The sequence below is a fragment of the Haliotis rufescens genome, unplaced genomic scaffold, assembly GCF_023055435.1.
Source record: "Haliotis rufescens isolate VD_foot unplaced genomic scaffold, xgHalRufe1.0.p SCAF_4, whole genome shotgun sequence".
Classification (NCBI taxonomy): domain Eukaryota; kingdom Metazoa; phylum Mollusca; class Gastropoda; order Lepetellida; family Haliotidae; genus Haliotis; species Haliotis rufescens.
In genome coordinates this window covers 34,243,536-34,267,840 of record NW_025964112.1, presented here as the reverse complement: position 1 = coordinate 34,267,840, position 24,305 = coordinate 34,243,536, and the positions used below count along the sequence as shown (strand labels likewise).

Here is a 24,305-nt window from a genome sequence, read left to right as displayed (position 1 = left end):
AAGTTTGGTTCAGTATTATTTTGTATCCTAATTAATTCCGAAAATTCCAACAACTAAAATACACAGTAAGAGACACTGGGTCACATGGACAGCCTATGGCATTGATAAAAAATATTATAGATGTTCATGTTAGATTATACAAGACAGTATCCATGTAAGTTGTTACTTTAACCAAATGACTCGACAAGAGCAAAATACTTTAAGAATAGAATTTAGAAATACAATTTGGAGATAGTTTTTTTTGTAATATTCTGTGTATACATGGGATACAAGTTATGCCTCATTTCATTGCTGTGAATAATAATTGTTTTCATATGCTTCTACATTATCTTTATACCCCCATAATTTCAGATAATGTAAAAAGATGAAAAATAACCCCAGACAAAATTGGGTATTTTCAACACAACACGGTGTATGTTTCTGTTCTTTTTTAACAGCTAACACTTCTCCATTGTGCTATTAATGAATGCCCATTATATATATTCTATCATAGGTCCTGCAACAATTCCCATCACTAATATTGAAAAGTAAATTAACAGTTTATTACATTGAATGAAAAAGAAGCAAAACATCAGTTTATCATATTGTAACCCATCATATAGTTGGGATATTGCTGAGTGCGGCGTTAAACAACAAACAAACAAAAGCATATTCTAACCTCTCAGTTATATCTTTCCAAATAAAGGTGAGCTTCTGTACCTCTGAAACTCTGTTTTGCATTAACTGAACAAATATTCTTTTTCAACAGAGCCTGATGTTTGTGCTTCTGATCCGTGTGGAGACAATATCTGCATTCCAACCCGCAAAGGTTTCAAATGTGTTTGCAGAGGAGGTTACACTGGGGAAAAATGTGACGTGCCCCCAGATTTGTGTAAAGACAATATTTGTAGAAATAATGCCACATGCTTGTTATCGGGAGGGGGATATCAATGTGACTGTGCTCCAGGCTATAGAGGAGAACTCTGTGAGGTGGAAATAGGTACGTGATCCGTGATGAGAATATACTGTGAATGTGGAAAGTTTTGCACCATGAAATTATTGTGTGACCATGACAGTGACTTGGAAGGGAAACAACATTCAAACTCTCCGTTTTCTAGCCTGCACAGTTTCAATTATCCTGTGTAATCACCAGATGCCAATTAGCATCAGTGTTCCAACAAAATGGGCTTTGGACTAGCGAGGGAGGACCCCCTTGACAGAGAGGGGAATCCCCTTGAATCCTCACATTTGATTGAATTATGCTTTATACAACCTTTGACCATGCAAATTCGTCTGCGTGAGTACATGTGTATGCACAACTATGTAGTTTGGTAAACGGCAAATACATGTACACATTTTTTTTTGCTACAATGAAGTTCAGTTTATCTACACAAAACAGCAACGAGCCTTATTTTTTCATGGAAATTGCATATAATACAACAATTACTACCCCCTTCTTGTTATGTTTCATGGCAGAAACCCTACACCTCTGTATTTGTCATCATTCACTTGATACTCAGTTGATGACTTTATCACAAGTATAATTAGTGCTAGAACTTCTCCGATTACTTGACAAAGACTCTGCAAAGTAACTCAATAACGTTAACCCCTGCTTCTGAGGGTATCAAGGACATATATCAATCAGTGGTTCGCATATGGCATTTCTCCTATCTGGGGTTATTATTTAATCTCAGATTGGGTGATTAATCCAGGTCTATTGTGGTGAATGTATTACATGTTATGTAATATGCACATGACAGCGCAACAAGAGAGTTGTCAGATGAGTTGCAGAAAACATTGATCCGATGATACGTCGATTGATTAATTACTGTAATCTTGCATCGTGGATTTGTCAAAGGTAAGTCTTTATATATGTAGGTTTACTAAAGCAGACAGAATACACCCATAACTGGGCATGAAGTGTCTATGCAAAACAACATACATGTACTTGGTTCAAATGATTAGCAAATAAAACGTTGAATGATGGCTCATTGTTACGTGTGCTCTCCGCTGACCAATAAGACAAATTTATATCATCAGTTGTGAGGCGGACACGGGTAATAATATCCAGAAACACTACATATTTTAAAATATTAGAGTGTTAAAAGGACACGTGACGTCGAACAAGTTTTTTTCTATCGTTTTTTTGTTAGATGTATAGGATATTGCTCCTTTACGTGGATATTGACAGATATATTACTTAAACAAGGTAACTATTTGAAATTATAGATGTAACTTTTGTCAGTTGTAATTATGATGTTTGCATTTTGCTTTCATTCATTTGCTGTAGCAAGAACATGGGAGGCCTGAACGGTGACTCATCAAATTGTCCAATTATATGTATCCGGCAATAGCACTCAGTTGTTACTAAATGCTACGCTTTTGGTTATTATTATTTTGATTATATAAAGTAAAAGGTGCAACTAAAATAACGCAATATTGGAATATATAATTTCTTATAAAATAATAGTTAAGATACAATTCATCTAATCATTGCTTCAAAATTCTTTGAACTTGTATCATTATTTATTTTTTAACCATATCACCATTAAATTGGTAAACATTTTTGGGAAACGGCTGATTGTTATTTCTGACTTAGTTTGCAAGAAAATACACTTGGTAATCTATATTTCTGGGAAATAAATGGGAATTCATCATGATGTGTAGTGATAATATATCTCAAATTTCACATTTTTATTGACCAAGTTTGTTATCAACTGTTCCCTTACCTGAATTCTCTAAAGGGATACTATGTAGTTTTTTACTGTGCATACTATGACGTTGACCAATAGCTTCACCCTTTCAAGTCCTATACCTTCATCAGCAACAAAAACACATGTCAGTTTGGCTGTATCTTTATATCCTTTGTCACTATATATACAGCTTCTCATTCTTTGATCCTCTGCTAGATGTCACTTCACGAAGAGCAACGAGAACAGTGCTGAACACAAGCTGAACTAGTCGAGATTTTAGTCCATATTAAGCAAAATTTGAATCTGCAAAGAAAATGCTGATCCATATTTTGAGTACTTTCAAAGTTGGAGTGTTGATTCCCTTTAACTACGCGTGGAAAGTTTTGCGACACCCTGTTGAGATTACCAAAGATCAAAGCTGTGTCGTGAAATACTATACTTTCCTGCTTGCAAAACGTTCCAGATTTTCAGTATTTGGTGTTGCATTTACATGCACTAGGAGTGATGATATACCAAGACCATGACTGATGTCATTCATTTCTTTTATACAATACATGTATATCTTATGTATACATGATGTTTTGTACAATGTTATAGCTGATGGAGGGTGGAGTAAGTGGATGGAATGGAGTGCTTGCTCGGTAAGCTGTGGAAATGGAACAAGGAGAAGACATCGTTTCTGTACTAATCCACCACCAGATAGAAATGGCAAGACGTGTCCTGGTGACAAACAACAGACAATATTTTGTCAGAGACAGACATGCCCAGGTAAAGTGGTTATTCTTCTGACTATACACAAAAGGACAGACTTTAATATATTTCTTTATTTACTGATCTGCCAACCTTATATAGAAAGTTGAAAAAATGATTGAGAATGATGTTTATTTTTTCACTGCTGACCTGAACTAATTACATATCTATGTAAACAACCTGTGTGCCAGTAATACCAGATATATCAAGGAATTTATTTGGGAATGGATACTTATTGTGATACACAACGACAGTATTGACACTGTGTTAGTCTTTAACTATTTTTGTGATGAAGAGCAAAAAAGCAACAATGTAAATATTATCGAACACTAAGAAAGGTATAAATTAAATGTGATAGACATCAAACGCCTTCAAGTTCGCCTTTGTCTTCATGTGTTCATGGTTAAAGATTATGAATGTTCAACTAAAACTTCACATTTGGCATATGATGTAAGCATTTTCTACCTACTTTGAAAGTTCTGCTGAAGGGTTCATACAGTGAAATGGCCAGTGTGTTGTCTTGCTGTACTTTAAAGAAATTCACCATATATGCAGTGCTACCCTAACATTCATGCTTTATTTATCATTTTGTAAACATGATCAGACATTATTAGTCAGTCAGCTCAATATACTTTCTGAGGATGATCATTATTGAGGGCTGTACATGGCACAACAAGCAACACGTGTTTGAGATGGGGGTGTTGACAATGAAAAGTTCAATAATTTGAGTTATTTCAACAATATTCTTTTCTGTTATATACGCTACCGATTGCAAAAAAATAGGAATCTATAGACAAGATAGAATGACAATGCTAGAAAAGTTTTTTTAGAAAACTCCCCTATAAGACATTTGTTGATTCCAGGTTCCTAAATCTAATTCATCCACTGCAAAAATGCTCTGCCATATGGACAATACCACTCTAAACTACCATGCTCATACATATGTTCAGCGTTCAAGGAAGCCTTTACGGCAGATGGCATCTGTAGGAGATTCAACAATGGTAACTGCTTCAGGGAGTGAAAATTCGCTCATGCCTGTAGCATGTATCGCAAATGAAAACATTGTATGAATCAGCATTCCCAATCCATGAGAACGGCACCTGTTACAAGATTACAATAACAAAATTACCCCCGGCCTCAGCATGCTCAAAGTCACGAAATGACACAGAAGATGGCTTTGAACATCTCATGGAACAACTCTAGCACAAGATTGTTTGCTACAACTAACACGAAGCATACCTGGAAGTTTAAGTTGGAATGTTGTTCTGCCAACGAATCCGTTGTGCTTAGTGGTTGTAACTTTCCATTTTCAACATCTGCACAAGGCCCATGAAGCTTAGAGGCTTGCATGAATGATCTTAAAACATTCTCCTGGTATTCCAATTTTACATGTTGCCACCTTGCCAGGCATATTAAAACACTTTTATTGCTTATCACTGAGCAATTTCTACATGTATCTTCATGTATTATGGTGGCTGCCCTGTTGAAATTGTAAGCTGAGCCCTCTACCCAAAATCATTCATTTATCAATGAATTTCAATCTACAGACAGTTACGATGTCAACTGTTCAAAAAGTTACATATTTTCATTTTTGGGGTTTATTCTTCTCGGTAATCTTTACAATCTGAGGCTGCAAATATTACAGACAAAAAAGGTGAGCTACAGAATAGTGTCTCTTTTTGTGAACTATTTCTGCTTGAAACACTCTGCATTTCAGATAATGTTACAATGCTTTTACCTTGGGATTGGGTAATTCACACTGTTCAAATAGTAATGGATCTATCATACTGTCCTTGACTCGCTATGTTGAATGTCCGGATATCTCTGTTACGACACGGTCCTGCTTGGTTCGAGATACTAGGGTCCGATTGTATATCTAATGCAACTAATTGTGACATGCTATACACTTTTTAAACTGAGATAATTATATGTGGTATATGTATATAACTTGAATTCTTTTTCCAGAATGCAACACGGATGATCTAGTAGTTGGGAAAGGTATAATTAAAACTTGTGACATACAGAAGACGTCGATAACATGTCAAGTCAAATGCAAGCACGGCTTGGTGTTTCCCGAGAAGCCTTTTGTCTACACGTGTGGCCACGGTATATGGACACCAACAAGGCAAACTGTCTCATGCACAGGTGGGTTTGTTTTGCTTTGTTCAAGTGTTGTTCACTTTGCATAATATGGTATTGAGGTATATTCCTATAATATGAGGTCTTCTTCTCTGTCTTTTGATAGTATCTCCCTTCCCAAGTATTCACTCCTTCCTGTGTTTCCTACTGTCAACACAAAAACAAATAACAAATATTCCAAAATATGTTCCAAAGTGGCGTCTCCTACACATGTATGGCATTTCAAGGCCCACTTGTTACCTTTTGGAAGTGTGGATTCTGTTCAAACTTGAAAAAAATAGGGAATTGGGCGTAGATTCAATAGAACTTTAACTCATATTTGCATACATCCTTGGCACTAGTGAGGTGATTTCAGGATTATCGATACCAAATAATAGATAAAGGATTCCAGGTACACCCAGTGTGCCTCTCTGGCACCCATGATGATTTCTCCACCCCAAGCCGATGCCATGCTTCAGCTGTCCCTGAGGCTTACTGCAGGACATGCTGGACAAGCGTCTGGATGCAATCACAAACACCCACCCCCCCCCCCCCCACACACACACACACACACACACCCCACACACCCTCCTGAAGCAGGCTTAGAAAGCTCCCACTGTTGGGTGGCCACGTGTGGTGGGTGGGGAAGGAAATATCATGGCCTGGTGATTCGGATCTGATCCACCTCACACAGTATATGACATTCAGTCGGGGGTGGTGGTGGGGGTGGTGGTGGTGGTGCAAATCACATCCAACCATTAGATTCTATATACATCATTTCAGTGATTGTCCATTTTAGATACCGGGAAAACATTTTGTAGATATGTTTTTGTTTGTTTGATTGGTGTTCACGCACCTTAAAAATCAATAGAGTAGCGAATGTTGTATACTATATATTATTACCACCGTGGTGACCTCTGTCACACCGGAATTATTTTTTTCATTCATAAAAAAATCGCGAGATGTCATTCGCTTCCTCAACTACAAGGTAGAACTAAAGGAATCTCACGAAAGCGAGAGACAATAACACACTCTTTATTAAACCAAACAAGATCGTCACACGCAATAAATTCGCTTTGCATTCTATATTAGTTATGCATAAAGCAACTGCATACATTATATAATCGAGCCATACCCATATGCAATGTCTACCGATGGATCAAGGGTCCCAATGAGCGTAAGGCACCCGACCACTTTCGCGACTTTCAATTTCAAACGTAAAAGGTTAAGCGTGGTGAAATTAGGTCAGTTTAAACTATCTGGACACATATGTAGACTTACGTTCGATGCTCCGGTTGTGCCATCAGTGTCGCCATTCGATGCGTATTGCTTCCGAAGGTGTTTGTTCATGAGCGATAATGTCCGTTTCAAATCGTTCGAAAACTCCGTAGAAGTCTGCCTGACTTCTGATTATATGACCCAAAACATTCCAAATGTGTACAATAACATTCCCTATGTGCAGCGTAAAACGCTGTGAGTAGATCACGGTTGTGTTTTCTTATTCCGGTGGTGACCCTGTCCTTCGTTCGAAGCTGTCACTGACATGCAAGCAGACTTGCGTTTGTTGATTTTCACATCTTCAGTATAGGGTGATACAATTAACATGAATGTCTTTGGCGAACACTCTGATTTCCCTCTTCCAAAATGGTACGGACAGGATATAAATTTAGCGAGCGAGCGAGCGACCGTTGGTCCGATATTCAAAGCGCGCGCGAATGTGACTTTTAACATTTTCTTATGGGTGTCCTATGTACTAACAACAATGCGCTTGAATAACCATAAATTGAAGAAATTTTTCAAAAAGGATATATAGCGTCGGTGCTGTTATGTTTGAAAACACAACGATGTCAACAATGCCCATATTTAGGCATATATCCATATTCATGCGCAACCAGATTTTGAAACCGGTTTCAGTTTGGTCTGTCAACGAACGAAAGTTGTTATGTATTTACACTTTAATATATTTAACGTGGGTAATAATAAAAATACCACATTCATGCTCGTTAGATACCATTTTTACGAAACTCGCAAACTTTCTATGGTATTTGACCTCGCTTTCGTTCGGACAGATCCCCTAGAAAGTCCACTCGTTTCGTAAAAATGGTATCTAACGAGAATGTGTGTAGTATTCTCTATGCACGTGCAGTACATGTGTGCGCAGTTCATCCTAACGTTGTGCCCCCTCCATTCAAGATGTGATCCTGTACACATAACAACATGATAGTTTCTTAAAGAACTTTTTTCCAGTGATGGGAATAGAAATAACAAACAGCAGATCTTTTTGGGTACAGCGTTTCATTGCCGTGTAACACACTGACATTTAATAGACTATTCCCGACTTTTAGTTATTTTGCTATTCATCGGTCTCATTTGGAGTCAAACAGACTGAAGTCTCCCAGCAGTAGCTTCTAATTGCCATTGGCAAGAGTAGAATATATTTATAGTAAAAGTTATCCTAAAATCACTTGCAATATCTTTGAATAAGTAATTATTAGAAATATTGTAATGAGCCAATACATGTGACAATTTCAGGGTTCGATGATTTGAGAAATATTTTCAGAATTGTATTCATATTTTTCAAAAGTCTTCTCATGATGAATCTTATGCAGGAGATTAATGTTAATAATCTGCAACAGCACCATTTCATTGTAAACCCTGCTTGATGGTACATGATACATGTTTCTGGTTGGAAAGTTTGGGGGCATTCAGTAGGTGATGGGGGATGAGGTTGCTTCTGTTTTTGCATGTAATGTAAACACCATTCTAGTTGATATATTTTGTGTGACACAATGGTATCTGACACTTCTGGTAATTGCGGACAAGGTAGTGCTTTTCTGGAAAGTACGTTGAGCAAAATTCAATCCATATTATTCCAGCCATATATTCACGCATTGTACTCATTCGTCCCTTTTAAATTTAACAACTTGCGTATTGTTTTCATTTTATATTGAAAATATTGAACTTTTAAGTGGCTGTTTAAAGCTGTCATATATAACCAGGTGAGCTACAGTACTGTGCACTAATGTTATGATTTACTTCACAGACCCGGTGACTCCACTCTCAGCTGGCATCAACTACACTGTGGTATTCGGCAACTCTGTCATAAAACCTGGCCTCATCAGCTCCAAGTTGCACTCTGTGGGAAGCAGTTTCAATTGTGTCAGAAGTAATCATTGTTCCATTCAAATTGGGTCTTCTGTATGCCATGAGAGTATTACAAACTGCAATAAAGTTGATGGTCAGCACTACGGTTCTCTCATTGTCAGAAGAGATGTACCACAAGGACAAATAAATGTATCAAAGATTCAGAAGAACAAGAAAGGTAGGACATTATTTTGTCAACATTATCATCATTGCATGCATTTCTTTAAGGATTTTGTGCATTTATATATTTTACCTACGAGGGCAAACATATCGGGTTCATAAAAATCATATGTGTCCTAGGGTCATATCATGTCTCGAGACAACAGTGTATTGTTTCCGTCATCCAGACGTCATTGTTGACCACATTCCATTCTTTTTGTGACGTAAGGTCGGAATGACGTCACACTAGAAATGGCGTCACTGTTGAAGATTGTTGACGTCATTCGATAAATTGTGGTTCCGCTGCTGTTGCCACCTGCTGTCCTTATAGGTAAACACTAAAATAAGTTCCTGTATGTAGACATCTTCTTCGGTAATAAATAGAACATTATATTCGTGTTTGGGCCAGGCATGTTCGGCGTTTGGAGGCTCAAGACTCCTGTTTTCTTCTGAGAGCAGGGTTTGCTTTGTTCAAGCTGATGGTCAACAGAGTGTTTACAGACACCAAGTGAATGCCTAGCCTCAAACTGTATCCAGGAAGTTGGACCATTTGTAGGTAGTGGTGTCATGGTCTGGGGAGGAATCTATGGAGACGTGAAGACAAGGTTATTTATCATTCAAGGCAACATTACTGCACACAGGTTTGGGGATGAAACAACATGAACATTAATGTTTGCCATGGCCTGCATGTTCTCCTGGCCCCATCCATCATTTGTGGGATCATTTTCACGAGCAAGTCAGAAGTGAAGAGTACCACCAGTCAATAGTCGGGACCTGGAGTTATGTTCCTTCGAGACATGCCAGTGAATGTTCCTTGCCCAGGGCCAAGTTAAAGCACATTCAAGGATTGGGAACAATTGCCAACTTGCAAAAAGATTTTCTGTATATGACCATAGATAAAATGTATATTGAGGACCAGAAATGATTCTATACAAAGGGTTTGGCTTATGTAAGGGAAAATACATATTATACACCAATAATTTTATTTCTAAATAGCCGAAAAAAGTTTTCAAATAAGTTTTCTTTGTAAACGCAACGATCTTTGCATGTAACAACATCCACAGATGAAATCGCAAATAGCTATTACAAACGTTACCTTATTAACGTGGCAAATATACAACTGAAATGGCGAGTTATTCCGTTCACCATTTGCAAAAGACATTAATTATTGAGAGCAGCTGTTTCCTGTGACGTCACAAATGGTGAAGACTGTGATTGTTTCCTCTTGTTAAGAAAGTAACACAAGCGGTACACAAGGAAACGAGCACTGATAATTATGGGGCTGATTGGTATTGTCATGTTGTTTCCACAAACACTTTTCAAGTTGTGCGTAGCGGTTGTATTAGGAGTGTGTTGTGTTTGTTTTCGAGAGATTATTTTCATAAACTGGGAAAGCCTGTGAGTAAGTGATGGTCATTCAATGTTCACATAGTTTATGTAATTATGATGGACGAACATACAATAATGGCGGCAATGTTTGATGAGATGTAGTATTGAGAAACATTAGTTACTGTATAGGAGTATTAAAGTTGATATGTTTTTAGGGACTGACAGTCTCATCATGTGTTTGAAAAGAAAACACCACACTTACGATGCTGACTTTAAACTGTGAGTTGTCACTCTAACAGAGACAACAAACAACAGTGCGACTGCACGAGAGTTGGCATTAATGAAAAATAAGTCCCAAAATTGGAGAAAAGCAAAGAAGTCACTCATAGAAATGTTGAAAATGATGAAATTCCAGACGGTTTACAGTATCGCCATACGTTTAACTGAAGGATTGGACATCGAGCGCTGACCATCTATAAAAGCCCAAGAAGATGAAGTGGCCGGTGGCTTGAGATGATGCATGTCGCTTCTCAGGTGGGACATGTTTAGGGCGCACTTATGTCGGACTGTCAAGAATTCACTAACAGGGAAGAAGATCCACCAGGCAGTGATCCCAGGCGGCTCTACCCATTTGCTTCAGCCACTTGATGTGTGTTTAGACAAGCCTTTCAAGCCCAACGTCCGAGAGCAGTGGTCAGAGTGGAAACTTTACAGAGAACACACGTTCACAAAGACAGATGCCATGTGAAGAGCTCCACTCACAGAAGTGGCAAAGAGGGTGAACGAAAGTGGGTCATTCTTACAATGTGGAATCTCAAACGCAATGGATGGTTCAGTGGAGGAAGTGCTGTACGAGGAGTTTGTATCCATGGCGATGCAAAAGAGGATCAAGACGACGTCCTGGCTTGAGACTATCTCGCAGATTATTATTACGATGCAACTGACAAAGCTGCATGGACCATTCAGGCCGGCGACGATAGTCACACCGAATTCGACGGATTCACCAGTATATTGAGTAGAATATTTGCAAGACAATTCCCTTCCATGAGATTAGCTTCCAGGTTTCTCCTAAAACATTATATCAGAATTGCAAAAGATCTAACTTGGGGAACTATTTAACATTTACATGCCTTCAATTGTTTCCTCCCTTGACTAGGCAACAATGAATCGAGGCCACGTTTCACATTCTGGATATTGATTTTACTTCCTCATCAGTATCTGCTGTCTGTGAAGTTCCTGCCTTAGCAGCCCAAGAGCACACTCTCTCTTTTTGTTAACTCAATAGTGACATCGTTCCAAATCGCTGCTGTCCTCTTGATGCCCATGCCTTTTTATTCTTCCGACTCTGTACTTTGAAGAACAGTTGACTCTGGCAATTTTATTGAGTGAAGATGTGTTTTCGTGATCTTGCCCACTTTTAGAAACACCAAACAGGAACAGAACTCAGACAACATGGCCCAACAAATGTCCTTCTGTTGCATTTACAGTGTTCATTTGTTTATTAATATTTGTTACATATGTAAAAAAACATCCTGATGAAACTGTTCGCATTTTCAAAGTTGTCAGTATTATTAGCAGTTAGTCCCCATTATCTCTACAAAGAATATATGGATATCCATTAGGAATAACCAGAACCTGTACTATCTGGTACCATCTTGTATATTTTGCTTTCCTTTGCAGTGATGACTTACTTAGAACCGCTGTTTGCAACATGGAACGTTTTCACCCACACAAGTGATGAACCAACAATGATTGAACATAGAGCACTGGAATTGTCTGTTGTCAACGACTCACTAATAGTGAATCCATATGATCATCCATCATTGGCATTTGAAGGTGCGTTATACTAGACATGCTCAGTAATATCACACAAAAATATCTTTACCACTACAAAATCCACACCAGTAAAATAGTATGAATTGTGCAAGCGAGAGAACTAAATTTACAAGTGGATCTTGTTTTCATTTTACAGACAAGATACATCATATTATATTGATATGTATCATTGTAGGGAAAATACTGGTAAGTCTTCATTATTATCTTAGCTCACATGACTAACAATCAAGTGAGCTTATGGCGTTGCCTAGTTGTCTGTTCTCATGCAACATGGTCATCTGTGAACAACTTTCAGGAACCATTAAACCTATGATGATGTGTGCTTCATGAAGTCTTCTTTGTAGATATCATGCGTGCCTGGCTATCATTCATCCATCTCTTGGCATTCAGCCTGTCTATCGTCCATCCATCTATCCTCCATCAATCTGACTATCATCCATCCATCAATCTGTAATTATCCAATCTCACTATCATCCATCCATCAATCTGTAATTATCCAATCTAACTATCATCCATCCATCCATCCATCTGTAATTATCCAATCTCACTATCATCCATCCACCCATCAATCTGTAATTATCCAATCTCACTATCATCCATCCATCCATCCATCAATCTGTAATTATTCAATCTCACTATCATCCATCCATCTAATATGCCTGTCTATCATCGATCAATCCATCAATCTGTAATTATCCAATCTAACTATCATCAATCCATCAATCTATAATTATCCAATCTAACTATCACCCATCCTTCCACCAATCTTTAATTTTTCAATCCGACTATCATCCATCCATCCATCAATCTGTAATTATCCAATCTGACTATCATCCATCCATCCATCCATCAATATGTAATCATCCAATCTGACTATCATCCATCATTCTAATATGCCTGTCTATCATCCATCAATCCATCAATCTGTTAGCATCCAATCTGTAGACCATCTATTCATCTCTGCAAAGCTTTCAATTCCATCTGTTCGAAGACCTGTGTTTGGATGCACCCGAGTAGCATCAGGTTTCCAGGTTCACTCAGGAATGCTGCTGACAGTGAGTCACGCATCGGGAAAAACTTCGGTTTGATCTGTTCAGTGATTAAAATTTGTCATTTATTTACGTTTAGATAAATATAGAATAATAAACGAGCTCCCGTGTAATACCAATTTTATGAAACGAGTGAATAGTTGTAGTATCTGACGAGCGAAAGCGAGTCAGATACCACAACTATTCGCGAGTTTCATAAAATTGGTTTTACACGGGAGCGAGTTAGGTATTTTATTTATTACTGGCCATTTATAACGTTTTTAGAATTATACTGTTGAGTGTGAATAGGCTGACACCTACACGATCCACGACATAATCCAACTGAGTTTAACACAGTAATACTTCAAACACGTCAAAAGTTGAAACGTATGAATGTAATACCATACAACGGTCCACCTTTAGAATTCAGGCGTCCGTTCCACAAAATTATCGTAGCGTTAAGGTTATCGCAACTCACATACTTTAACTTAGACCAACGACTGTCGTTGCGCTACAGTACCTGCCTTGTGGAACGGGGCCTTGCACCTCAAAGTTTACAATCACGTCACAGTACCCGATGACATCATTTGTGGAATTTTGTTGCAAGATCCATCGGCGAAACGATGCCATGTGACGTCAGCCTAGCAACATGGTTGCTGGGGTCATCGAGTGTGCATAAGCTCCTCTCAGTGATCTATCATCTCCACACGCAATGTCATTGAGTAAGCCAAGGGATGTCGAGAGCTTTCAATATTTGTTCGTAAAACGTGTTCCGAGAGTACATAAGCACGCGTTTTGGTATTACACAATGTGTAATACAGCTGTATGTTTATTAAACGGGTGATCTCTTCACGGGCAAGTAATAGATATTGATATGAACTGTTTGCAATTTGGAGAGATATCATTAGACCACAAGTTTTTACATGATATTTTCTTCTCAAAACATGAGAGCATGAAGAGGTCAAGAATTCCGAAATGTTTGATACCCCTGTTACATAAACTGTCGTATGTGGTTCATTTATACAAATTTAGAGCTATATAGGTCATAGGATCGAAGGTGATACATTTCCTGGCAACAAGAGATGCTCTTTTATGTAGTAAGGTGTTGATGGCAAGTTGATGGAGTCCCATTGCCGGGGCATTTGTTATCATACAGGTGTTTCGCATGTAGTTTATAAAAAATCAAGAGGATAACTGCAAAGTTTAATTCTATTTAATAAATATTGCAGTTCCAGGTCAGTTTGGCAACATCCTGAGAACTTGGCACTTCCTGGATGACACGAACTGGGAGGTGAGGCATGAGAACTACACAGACTTCAACATGAAACTGGACCAGCAAAACCCCTTACAACCCACCTTCATGTCAGCTGTACAGATCATGACATGCCCCACTGGTGCCATCCAAGGCGGCGTGTTCTGTAGTAAGTAGTCCCAGGACTGAAGTGGCATGGTTTGCGTCCAATGTTTCATGTAGGTTGCAAATTAAGGAAATAATGGTGTGTTACTGTTTGTACTCAAACATTGTGTTTTTCTTTAGTGATTTTTATTCGCATAAATGACAGGCATTGAAAGGATTAAGCACAGCTACTTTGTAAGAAAGTGGACTCACCTGAAGAAAAGGAGAGGACCTTGCAAGGTTTAGTTTTAAGTTGAACAAAGCTGTTATGTCATCACTGCATCCATTATTGTCAGATCAAGATAGAAACGCACCAGTTTTCCAGCTTCCCCCATCCCAAGAAATGAAAATGCTCTCTCTCTCAGTCAATTCCTATAATGGTTTCTGCCCCTAATGTATTGCCACACACACTTTGAATATTTTAGTAACTACATCAGTTTTTTTGTGACTTTGCTGTTAGAGTACATATCATTATTGAGCCTACCAACACTGACTGAGAAAGAAGTACATCAGTCAAGTCTTGTTAATCAGACACACGTAAATCCGACAATCGGCCTTATCCGACACTAAAATTGGGAACTGATTAACTCAGTGCTATTTGGACCTGTTAACCCCTCAGTCTTGCATCCCAACTTCAACACACCTAATTTGCAAGGAATTGCCAAAATCACTCATTAATCAGTCTCGTTAATTCAACAGTGATCAGCATACTCCGTGGTATTCTGCCCGCGAGTACAAAGCCCGTGTTTTGATACGATATGAGTCAGCTGGTAGCTGCATATTACAACTGAAATCAGATACAAGTTCTCGCTACTGCTATGAACATCCCATTATAGATTACTTCAAAACGACCTTTCTCAAAGTTTGACCGACCAATGAAATAACTAACAGGAACGTATAGTTGTCCGATTTTCGATCACAAAGGTTGATACTACTTAATTTCTCATACTTAATAATCCAACATAATCATATGCAACCAACCATGTCCGATTAACATGACTTGACTGTATTTATAAACATTAGCTTCTGTCAGACAAACAGACAATAGTTTATTAACGTCTCACTCCTGTACATACACAAAACAGCTTTATACAACCTGACATAGATAAAATGTACAGAACCATTCAATAGAATTATGAGAGACGAATTATCACAGAATTTATACATAAATGATATAAAGATGATATAGTAAAAAGTTATCCATATAAAAGATGTTTTCTACGATTAAGAATTAAAAAGCAGACTTTGGCAAGTATAAAACACACCCTGGAGTCACTGAAAATAAAACAAAGTTTGTCGATATCAGGTATATCTAAAAAATTATAAGATTTAGCAATACATTCATTAAAAAGAGTTGCCCTGATGTCATCATATAATGCGCAGTGAAACAAAACATGGACCTCGTCTTCTACGCTGTCATTACAGTGAAAACATTTTCTATTATTGACACCTTCGTATCGACCGGTTTCCACTCGAATAGGAGCCACTCCACATCTAAACTTGGCTAGTGCCGATCTATAGTTTCTGGGCATCTCATTTGAAACATAGTATTCTGTCCCATTTCTTAACATATCACTCCAACGGGTAACATATTAATTTTTACACCATTGTTCCACCTGTGTACAAACAGAAAATTTATCAATAAAACCTGTAGCGTTTAATAGATGTCCTAAATCCATATTAGTAAACTTCTTTCTTACCCTACCATTCCAATTTTTACAACCATTTACATCGTATCTATCAGCCCAGTTAAACACGTGTTTGTTTAACCTACTAGACATATTCTTAAGGCGACACCATTGTCTTGCTACACTTTTCCACTGTCTGACAACAGGCGGTATCCATCCCATGTCCCCATTTATAGCGACGTTAGGGGCGTATTTGCCGAGTCCCAAATAAAATCTAATGGCGCTATGGTGTACAGCATTTATTGCTGACACATCATAATTACCCCAGATAGTCAAGAACAGACCACACCATACTATCGTACAATTTGGAATAGGTTTGGAAATGCATACCGCCTATTGTCTTAACTTTGGATATCAAGAGGCCCAAAGCCCTATTAGCAGACTTCGCTGCTGCACGTGCCATTGCAGTAAAGTCTAATTGGTCTGTGAACAGTAGACCAAGATAATTATACTTAGCAGCAATGTCTAAAATCATATTTCCGACATTAAGAACATGCTTCGTCTGTATGACAGACGGATTTCTAAAATGGACAATTTTAGACTTTTCCTTATTGATCTCTATCTTATTTGTGCAACACCAAGTATGTAAAACATCTAACAGTAGACTGAGATCAGCTTCATTCTCAGCTAGCAATGCTAAATCATCTGCATATGCTAATGCTGCAATATTAAAATTGTCTACAGTTACACCAATATTAAGACTGTTGAGAGTATATAATAAATCATTTATGAACAAGTTAAAAAGCAAGGGAGATAACAAACACCTATGTTTTAAGCCACGGTTTACCGTGAACCAGGAAGTAAAGAAACCATTCACTCGAACACTGCATTTAACACCCTTGTATAATGATTGCAAGGCAGGTAACATTTTGCCTCCATTACCATGGTGAGAAAGTTTATCCCATAAAATGTTTCTATTAACACAGTCGTAAGCTTGCTTAAAATCTATGAATGCAACAAATGTAGATTTCTTTTTTACTTTTCTGTTTTCTATAATTGCTGTTAGCGTTTGGACGTGATCGATAGTAGATCTTTTTTGTCTGAATCCGTTCTGTGAATCATGGAGTACGTCGTTAGCTTCTGTCCACAGTTGTTGTCTTCTGTTAAGGATACTACAATACAGTTTATAGATGGACGTAGTCAGTGTGATACCCCTGTATGCGAGGGGGTCTCTAGGGTCCAGGGTTGAGCACTTTGGAATGGGACTAATTATGCCTTTCGACCTTTTTGTCATGATGCAACGATCAATTCAGCTGTTTCAATCTGAGTATGGTGGGATATTTTGATTTGAAACATCTGTTTGGTCAATTAACTTTGAGTGTTTTCCAAATTCATGGTAGAATTTTGTTTTGTAGCACATGTTATCATCGTTGTTTTAATAATGGTTCAAATATATCAATTTTAATGTACAACAAACTACTTCATACCCATATGTGTATTTAGTCAAGTGCCCTCCTGGAAAGATGTTTGACACTCAACAATGCAAGGCGTGTGAACATGGGTTCTACCAGGACAAACCAGGAATGTCATTTTGCCACTCATGTCCTGGATTCAAGACTACGGAGCTCAAGGGAAGCCCCGATGTCAAGCAGTGCACAGGTGAAACATAGCATTATGGTACAGAGCCTCGTTCCTCAAAGCGTCTTAGCGCCATGACCATCATACTTTATGCAAGGGTATCGGAGTCATTATGTTTAGATCGCTTTGTTGACTTTGCCCAGATCAACCTGACATACAGTCAATCAACCTTACTTTTTCTCAATTGTCTTAAAATTGATTTAAATTCATGTAATCATTTTTACACAGATCAAATGTCTGCCTGTGCCTGAATAGAAACCAATTTTTAACAATTCAACACTTGTGAAAAATGTTACCAATACAGCTATCATTATGATCTCGCGTTTGTTTTAATTACAACATTCAGAGTGCAGTAGCGAATGAGGGAATATTTGATAGTATGGCATGTATGCAAGTGATACAGCTATCATTATGATTTCGCGTTTGTTTTAATTACAACATTCAGAGTGCAGTAGCGAATGAGGGAATATTTGATAGTATGACATGTATGCAAGTGATTCACGTGCATGAATCTGATCTGCCATTTGAGAACATGTTTAAGATATTTCATTGACTAATTAATTTATGAAAACTGGAAACAAAGATGAACAAAGAAAACAAGCTAGGGGACAGTCAAAGACATCATTATTTACCATTTTGGATATGCACAACAAGCGTTGACATTTTGATATACAGATTTCAATCCTTCATCCATCTTAGTTGTAATATCGCTATTTGAAATACATACCAGAGCTATTCTCTATTGACAGAATTGAATGTTTTTGAAAGATCTATGATTTACCTCTTTCTTTACTAACATTTTAGAGGAGGTGTGGTAGCCTAGTGGTTAAAGCCTTCGCTTGTCATGCCGAAGCCCCGTGTTTCCTTCCTGACATGGGTACAATGTGTGAAGCCTATTTCTGGTGTCCCCCGCCGTGATATTGCTAAAATATTTGTTAAAGCAGCGTAAAACTGTACTCAATCGGTCACTACTAACTTTTTAGGTACAACTGAGCACGTTCTTTCTTCGAAGATGTAAAAAGAGTATCATCCGACTCTTGCTAAACAACTTGCTCGATCAGGGCTACAACATTCAAGGCCTCAGTAGAACTTTCAAACAGTTTTATGGAAACATGTGGAGGACATTTCCAATTTTGACGCCTCAGTGCCAAAGATGTCCGATGCAATGTACTACCATAATTGACTTGCCTTTGCATGAGTTTTGATGGATGTCACCGGAGGGGCAGGATACACTCACCTTTTCATGAACAACTGGTATAATCACAATTTGATAGTGATCCATAAGCACATGCTTATCCTATGGTCGGAATCGTACAATGGACTCGGCTTTTAACAGAGTTTCCTTATGATTTTGGAAATGTTTTGGCCACTTTTATTCACTGAAGTGTAATCTGGCTGGTTAATTCTTTCTTACTGGAATTTTTCAACAGCGCTGTAAGGCAGCATAAGTTTGTTTGTTCATGCTGCACTGAGCAATATTTCCTCTATATGACAGCGATCTGTAAGTAATTAAATCTGGACCAGACAATACAGTGAGTGATATCATAAGCATCGATCCACGCTATTGGGATACGATGACATGCATGAACCAAGTCAGCGAGTCTGACCACCCGATCCCATTGGTCGCATCTTACGACAAGCATAGTACCCTGTTAGGGCAAGTATGGGTTGCTGAAGACCTATTCTAACCTGGATCTTCACGGGTCGGCAACATCAGTAAAGAAGATGTTTTACTAATACTTACACAAGTCTCCCTGCAACTTCATAGAGCATCTTTTTTGACACTTGATATTTTTATTTCAATTCCTACTCTCAATAAGCTGTTATTGCTACTGAAGGACCTACCTGAATCAAGCATGCCATATTTATATTTATCTCCATTTCAGACACAAACACGTCAGAGTTAAAACTGCTGTTTGGTGTGGGTGACTCCGAGTTTGGAATCCTTAACCTTCACAGCATGACAATAGGTACAGTGAGTGTGGAGAGGTACTTTGGAACTGTTGATCTTCTCGTGTACAATCAGAGGGATCAGTTCGTTTACTTCACCACACAGATCCCAACCACAATCGGGAGAGTCAAGGTGGATGGCGTTGGACAGGAATTGCTCTTCAAATTCCCCGAAGGTATATCAACAAGGGTTTCTGAGAAAAAGCAGTTTCTAGTTGGCTTCTTGTTGTCATTTCAAAAGTTGTTATATACCTTGTTTCTAGTTGTCTTTCTAAATGGTTCTTTAATGAGGGGTCACTAGTTCTCTGGTAGCTAATTATTGTTGTCTAGTTATTAATTAACGGTATCAGCCTTGTTTTCTTGTTGCCAGTAACCTTTTGTTCTTATCGTCTTATATGGTCCCAAAAGGAAATTCTGGAATGTAACAATAGGGAGTATCTCAAAAGCTCAATGCAGGATGAATAACTTAATTCCACAAGTGTAGAGACAAACCCGCACCCACCTTAAAACGTTAATTGAGAAATTGTTTACACACTGTCAAAATATTCTAATTATATGTTTACTAATAAATAATTCAAGAGGGCCATGTTGCATTTTTAAGCAATATGAAAAAACCTGCGGGGAGAAAGGGGCTTGAAACATCCTAATCAAGTGACAATGAAAGATTAAACCATGTTCAGATTAGATCACACTATGACATTAAATCATGCACAAAAACATTACATGGAAGGATGTCAAGGAGCGATGTTTCGTGAGGTAAATCAAAATAATTGTGCCTTAATGTTGTTTTTGTGGTTTCTAAGGACGTAATGATCAGTGAAATGTATGCCTCAGGCCAGCATACCTTGAAAAATCACAGATGTGTTTCAATAGCTAAAGAAAACTCTTTGAGATTCTTCCCAATGACTTTCCGTATATAGCATTCCCATGTGTTTCAAACAATACTTATTCACTTTTCAGTTGGAGGCAACTCGATGACTATCTGAACCTCTCTCCTTACACATTCTGTATGACAATTGTGGTTTTATGCATAATATGGTGCACGGTTGGCCGAGTCGTCTAAGGCGCCGCGATTCGCTGTGGAGAGTTGCGTCCCTTGGGTACGCCCGAAACCTATGATTGTGTGTTCGAATGCCGGTACATCCCGATGATGTTTCTAGGTTTGTCAGCACCATACCCGTGTTCGGGGGTTTCACCGAGGTAGTCAACATCGGAGACCTGCATCACTTCGGGCTTACCTCCCACATTAAGCTGACACGCCGTGGTATAACTGGAATACTGTCAAAAACTCACTCACTCATGGAGCTCGGGTATTTGCCTTTGCTCTATGACAGAGAACTTGTGCCAGTACTTTTTGGGGAGATAAAACATACTGTCGTGAGGCAAAGTTCTCCCAATAAGGTACTGGCACTGGCTCTATCTATAACATGAACATGAACAGGAACAGGAACATGTTGGTACATTTATTCATGTTATGCCTAATTGGTCGCATCTTTGAAAATAGTACTTGTCGTAGTTGAGAGGTGTTGTTATTTGGAGCCCGTCCTGGAAGCTGTGTACTATGTTGTGTCCAAGTATAGCATCAATGTCAATAACCCTGTTCTACATGTATGTCCACCAGGGATCGTGCTGACAGGCCTAGACATAGACATTGCCTCTGACCTCTTGTTCTACACAACTTCGTCGGGTATACTCTCTACCCTTCACACCACATCTGGTGCTGAACTGGTCCTGCTATCTAACCTGACCAAACCACGAGGACTTCAAGTGAACCAAGACTTGTGAGTTTCATTTCTTTATCAACTTCAAATCTCTCTATTGAGAATTATTGTGGACATACAACCTCATAACTTATGTTGCATCATTTCCCTATGGGAAATTCCGGTACGTATGTCTTGATCAAAGACCAGATAATATTTTGCTGTGTAGCACTGCCACATGGCAGTTTGCACAAGAATGTTACCAACCTTGTTATACACATGTTTCCTTGGTAACTCCTGTGTTGACAGTTACTTGTCTTGTGAAGTGGTGTTTGTTCCTTGAGTCTTCTATCTTACTATGTCAGACCCTAGAGTAAATGTCACAGCATTAGATGTCTATCTTGCCAGCATTCAAGTCCATGGCTTACCCACTCCCTCAGTTCTTAAAACTGTCTGACCCGCAAAGTCTAACCTATGAAAATGACTCCAGAAATGATCTAAATCATCTATGCGCATCTGTACTATCTTCATCCACTTGGCTATTGTACATAGAGAAGGCGCTAGACCCTTCTACATCTCATGCTCAAGGCAGAAATATCACTTCTTTTCCATATAGACAACACATATTATATACGCTTAGTATGCCCCAAGCACAATTTATTTTGTTTTGTTTTTCGCACTGTTCTAAATCTAAATTAATTTCACATTATGTAGTAGTTATAAGCTAACCTTTTATTATATCAGTATAGTTGTAGTACATCTGTTTCTCAGGAATGGTTAAGGTAGTGATCATGTTTGAGAGACAAGATGGCGTCCTCTACCCATACTTGGGTATGTGGTCAATTGATGACATTGGGTGACCCAACTCATCTTGCTGGACATGTCATACTACAGTCTGTATGGGTGAGGATTGTTGTCAGCAGTGTTTCCCTCTTCCGTCAGAGGTCTTCCTTAAACTCATGGAATCCTGGAAGAGGTCCAAACGGGGGAAAGCTGCTAAGAGGCCAGTGAGTGAGACCCCTACCTTGTCAGTCTACACTCCAAAGACTCCTGTAGAGTCCATCCCAGATGGGGGCCATGAGCCTGTTGACACAACTTATCAACCAACAACAACACACTATTCAGGCGATGATCGACAAAAGAACCACGAAATATCAATGCAGACCACGACAGACAGACAAACGGATCGAGCCTACCCTCTCTCCACCACCATGGGCAATATAACGTTCGATGGAACAGTTCACCCAGCCGCACGGAGGAAGTCAAAGTGGCCGACGTGGAGTTAATGTCGGATTCGGATCCATCTTCCATTCACCCAGTGACCCAGAATGCCGAGGATACCAGACGGCTATGCCCTCTTAATTGCACATACTGTACAGAGCATTCATTATTTAACAGAAAACAGATGGTAGCGGTCAGATCAGATCAGTCTACCGTTTCACAACCAGGATGCTGAAATGGCAAGCAACTTCGTTGTCTACAATCCAGATCGGCCAGATGGTGACAATACTTCTGAATTGGCGGTGGTTGACTCATGGCCTTCACCTCCAGTGGTGGATTACGAGCCAGGTCACTCATTTAAAGATCTAATCGAGAAGCTATATCATCTTATACCACGCCTGCAGCCTACCGTGCAAGATGAGGTTGCAACGCTGGTTGCCATGGGCTGGCATCTTCCTTTCATAAACATCTTTCACTTCCTTGGCCCAGCTATGGTTCAGCCAGGGATTGGCCAAGTTGCGTTCTGACGAGAAGTTGCCTCCATATGTACCTCCGCTGAAGTGGACAACTTAACCACCTACCATCGATGAGGAATTTTACAAGTTGTTACGAGCTCCAGACCTCTATGTGTCTATTCCAATGATGAAGATCAGAAGGATAGATGGCTTTAACAAGCATGCAATGAATATCATGGCTTATATAGATTGGTTTGTGGTTGGGGGTTCTTCACCTTATTCTGCTAGGGATACCACTGTTCTACTACATACAGACCAGACCTCCAACATATTCCTCCGTCCTGACCCCCAATTTTCCTGACAGCCAGTTAGTTGACACAAAAGGTTGAGGTCACTTAATGCGAACTAGTCCTGAAAAACAGTGTCCACATCAGTAGCGATTGGCATGGGACTTTCAGATTTCAAGTTATGTGTTTACTCAGAACAAAACCAAAGGTTGTTATATCAAACTGGAACTGCATGATGGTTTGTTCTAATTTCTAAGGCCTTGAGGAAATGGCAGTGAAGGATTTGTTAGGCTTTTGCATTATTTTTTCTAGTTATATTCCGACCATGTGGTGAAGTAGCCTTTGGCTAGTGTCAGGAAATGATTGTGCAGAAATTCAGATAAAACATTCCATGTCTGTGACAGCATACGAGGGCTGGTAAAACAATTCTAAGCCTTACTAACGTTCAATTATGGGCCATAACAAAGTGAACTAGTCAATGTAGTACATTGTTTGAGTAGTTCATGCAAGTGTATTTAGTCTGTTGTCAACGTTTGTACATTAGTAACAGCCAGTTAAACATGATAGGGATCCAAATGGACACAGAAATGGAAAAGAAAGTGTACCGAGCAGTCATCAAGTTTTTTACTTTAGAGAAATGTTCTCCCCAAGAAATGACCACAAGTGTATGGGGATAAGTGCCATAGCTATTCCATTGTTACACATTGGGCGGCTATGTTTAAGGCTGGGAGAACAAGCCTTGGTGATGACCCTAGATCTGGACGCCCCTCAACTTCCATCAATGAAGATTCAGTCAAGGAGATAGAAAAAACTTATACTGTCCTATAGACGTGTTACCATTGCTGAACTTGAGGAAGACACAGGTCTAAGCCATGGGTCCATTGAAACTATTATTCATGAACATTTACAGATGAATAAGATATCTACTCGTTGGGTGCCAAAGTTTGTAAATTCTGATCTTAAGGAAAAAAGAACTGACATTGCCAGAGAAATT

General features: G+C 38.8%; 1 protein-coding gene across 1 annotated transcript in view; it reads left to right on the top strand.

Annotated features, from left to right (window-relative positions):
* The window catches only part of LOC124149874, an 89,535-nt gene that overhangs the window by 47,611 nt on the left and 17,619 nt on the right, over positions 1 to 24,305 (top strand). Inside the window, exons 17-25 of the mRNA XM_046521705.2 lie at positions 749 to 979; positions 3,270 to 3,440; positions 5,388 to 5,567; positions 8,584 to 8,862; positions 11,853 to 12,008; positions 14,266 to 14,457; positions 17,564 to 17,719; positions 19,585 to 19,824; positions 21,270 to 21,429. Of these exons, the coding sequence (XP_046377661.2) occupies positions 749 to 979; positions 3,270 to 3,440; positions 5,388 to 5,567; positions 8,584 to 8,862; positions 11,853 to 12,008; positions 14,266 to 14,457; positions 17,564 to 17,719; positions 19,585 to 19,824; positions 21,270 to 21,429 (1,765 nt within the window). The remainder of the gene's footprint in view (positions 1 to 748; positions 980 to 3,269; positions 3,441 to 5,387; positions 5,568 to 8,583; positions 8,863 to 11,852; positions 12,009 to 14,265; positions 14,458 to 17,563; positions 17,720 to 19,584; positions 19,825 to 21,269; positions 21,430 to 24,305) is intronic.